Genomic DNA, 3,279 nt, shown 5'->3' with positions numbered 1-3,279 from the left:
AGAAAAAAAAAAAAAAAAAAAACCTATAGCAGCAGTAGGAGGAAGAAGAAGAAGAGGGAGGAAGAAGAAGGAGGAAAAAAAAAAACCCAAACCCAGCTCATCCCACCCCCCCCCCCCCTCGGCGCCGCATGACCTTCCCCCCTTCCCCACCCCCCTCGGGTCAAGATCTCGTGATTTTTAGTATGGGGGGTTTTGAAAATACTTTGAGTTTGAGATTATTTTTGGACTGGTTTTGTGGTAGATCCATCTAATTTTGGGTGGAATTTTTGTGGGTGATGGGGGATTTTGGGGAGGGGTGATGGGGAATGGGAGAAATGGGTGGCTCGGGTGGGACGAACTAGGGCTTTTATTTTTTTCCCTCCTTCTTCTTTTTGCAAGTTTTTGGGTTAAGGTCGTTTTGGGGGGGGGGGGGGGGGGGAGGGGGGGTGGGCAAAGTAAGGCACTGGTTTCAATTTTTTTGAGAAAATTTAGGTTTTTTTAAAAAAATTAAAAATATATTTTATTTGCCACGTGACAGACATTTGGTAGCCACGTGGCATATATGTGGCAGCCACGTCAGCATTTAATAGATCAACAGATGAAAAATGTAACAGAGGTATTATTTTGAAATAAAATAGTACTTAAGGTATGAAAGTGAAATGTTTTAAAGATGTTGTAAGGAATTGAAATAGACCCCAAACCTGAGGTATGAAAGTGTAATTTACCCTAAAATAAAATAATACATGAGATATGAAAGTGAAAGTTTTTGAAGATGTTATATGAAATTGCAATAGATCTCAATTCTGACGTGGTAAAGTGTAATTTACCCTTTAAAAAACTTATTAGCTTCTTATACTCGACTCTAAAGAAAATTGTTATCTTGCACTTTCAAAATAAAAAACGTTACAAAAAGTGGAAAGCACAAAAACTGAAGGCAACCCATGAAGTAAAAAGGCCAAAAGCAGATGAAATTAATTAAAAGATGAAAACTCAAGCCTCATGTCATGCACAAAAATTAAATAGGAGAAAATGGAACTTTCCCCACAACTTACTTGACATGAACAATACTTGTCACATAAATAAGAGCTTCAAAATCAACAACCCTATTGAGAATAGGAGGAATATGAAGATACTTGAGATTTCCGGTACTTGAATTATAAGATGTGGCTCTTTTATCAGAGTCAAGCATAAGAAGCTCGTCATTTTTCCAAAATATCAATGGCTTCTTAATGCCTTGTAAGGGTCCAATTGTTAATAGTTTTGTCCATGAACTCTTAACTCCATCATAATCGTCCATTACCCATATTTCACATGATTCAGAATCCTCACTCCGATCGTAACGAGAGCAAAAAGAAGCAAGGGATTCATTCCGCAGAAAAATATAATAAAACCTAAAACCGGATTTTGTCCTACAAGGCAATTGTATTATATGAAATGTCTCATCACCTAAATCAAATGAAAGTATATATTCCTCGCCATCTGTTGCATACCAATAACAAAATCCCTTCATGTACACTGAACAAGAACAAGAATAGGTTGTACTTGATATATCAATCTTAATCTCTTTCCAAGAGTTAGTATCCGTGGTGTATACCTCAGCCGTGTGAGGAAGAGCAATACGATGATAATATGTTCGCTCATCATCTGAATACTCACAATTTTCTATAATTCGCACAACCTTGTATTCTTTAGCATTGCAATCATAGCCAAATCCTAATGCCTGAAAGGTGGTTTCCAATTCAAATTTTCCCTTGGGAGGGAAAGGTAGAAGAAGGCATGAAACGGGAAGTTGCCTGAATTCTCTTGTGCCAGGATTGCACAAAAGAACATTTCTCCCTGCTTCTACACAGACAATCCCATTGCAATAACCGAAAATCAATACAAAATCATGATCTTCCAATGGAAACGGTATATTTAGGTCCTCAACATCATAATGAAGATTGTGCTCATCACTATCAATGGAAAGATTAATCATGGACCAGAAAACCTCTTGTTTCCAACTCTGGTCTGGGAAAATGTGAGCCTGAGAACGGTTGAGAAGGATACAAGTGGAGGATGAGAGTTTGTTGTCCACGGAATTGCTGAGGTGTTTGGCCACAAAACTTGGACTATTGATGAGAGAGAACCAAGACTTGCGTATGCATTTGAACCGCATCAACGACTTGGGCGGCAACCTGGACATAATTTCAACCACCCTATCTTCAGGAGTTTCACTTTCATGCACATAGGACATTACGACAGTTTTGTTTACAAGAAAAAACATAACCAGTTTGAGAGCCAAACTAAATCCAACTCCAAGTCCCTAAAGCTTGGTAGATCGAGGTTCAATGACTAAACATAGTACCATATAAGGTGCCGAAATTCAACATTACTAAATAAACTCGGAGTTCCACAACCACAACATATATAGCTATTAAAGAAAACAGGGGTCATCCACAGTTGGTGTCTTTTGGTTTCCAAACAAAATAGGGGAACTTCAGTCAGTTTCGAGTTTAATGGATGATCATACGTTTAAATTTTATTATTTTTATCGATAAAAAAGGAAAATTGATAAAAAAAAAAAAAGGGTTACAAAACTTCGAATTTTAACTAAAAATCATGTAATAACTTTATTTAATAGTTAGGACAAAACCTAATATCAAATCAGCCTAATAAAACTGATCTAAGCAAAGTAATTTATCGAGCTTCTGATTTTACCCCTAACGTCAAGTCTTCACCCATTTATTTGGCCCGTTTCCTTCTGATGGATAGAGAAAAGGTCTATAACCTCAGATTAATTTCTCTCTCTAACGTCTGTCATCATCCGATCTTCTTCTCGGTCAAACTCTGAAAATGGCGACGGAAATCGTGATGGATGTGATAAACAGGTGCAGCTTATCCAGTTAGACTCGCGGTCCCACGACTCACATTGCAGAAAGTGGAGAAGCGAGGCTTCGGGTTTGCTGACTTGCGCGCTGGTGTAAAGGAAGCAAGGCTTGGAGCATGACCTTATCGAAGAAGGAGTGCTTTCCGTAGCGGCTGGAGCCACAGTACTTGGAGTTTTGGTCGTTGTGAAGGCGTCGTAGGTGGCCTGGCAGAAGTTCCTGAAGCAGAGGAAGAGGGTTCGGAGATTGAAGTCTAGAGGGTCCAAGAGGCCACTAGTTAGCCCCGGTAAAGCCCCCTGACCACGGATTTTTTTTGAAACGAGGCCCTCTAAAACCTCCCAGTTTTCTGAGCCTAGGAGCTCTGACCATGTTGTATGATCAGCTCTTTGGTTGGTGGTCATGGACCATGGTCATCGGATGGAGAGGGAGAGTAATA

The 3,279-nt window shown here is 39.4% G+C and overlaps 1 protein-coding gene across 1 annotated transcript; it reads right to left on the bottom strand.

Moving 5' to 3' along the window:
• Window positions 1-1,027: 1,027 nt before the first annotated feature.
• Window positions 1,028-2,227, bottom strand: LOC125478801 (F-box/kelch-repeat protein At3g06240-like). Its single transcript, XM_048587419.1, has one exon. The coding sequence runs from the start codon at window positions 2,210-2,212 to the stop codon at window positions 1,028-1,030; it is 1,185 nt and encodes a 394-aa protein (XP_048443376.1). The 5' UTR covers window positions 2,213-2,227.
• Between the last annotated feature and the right edge of the window lie 1,052 nt (window positions 2,228-3,279).

Source organism: the organism of the source record quoted next, unplaced genomic scaffold, assembly GCF_019419815.1.
Source record: "Pyrus x bretschneideri cultivar Hongxiangsu unplaced genomic scaffold, Pyrus_bretschneideri_v1 Contig266, whole genome shotgun sequence".
In the NCBI taxonomy this organism is placed as follows: domain Eukaryota; kingdom Viridiplantae; phylum Streptophyta; class Magnoliopsida; order Rosales; family Rosaceae; genus Pyrus; species Pyrus x bretschneideri.
Note: the sequence above shows the minus strand (reverse complement) of the source record. Positions and strands in the feature narration are given on the sequence as shown.

What these genes read in the sequence shown, in the direction of transcription:
- LOC125478801 (XM_048587419.1), bottom strand. Translation starts at nt 2,212, where the DNA reads ATGTCCTATGTGCATGAAAGTGAAACTCCTGAAGATAGGGTGGTTGAA.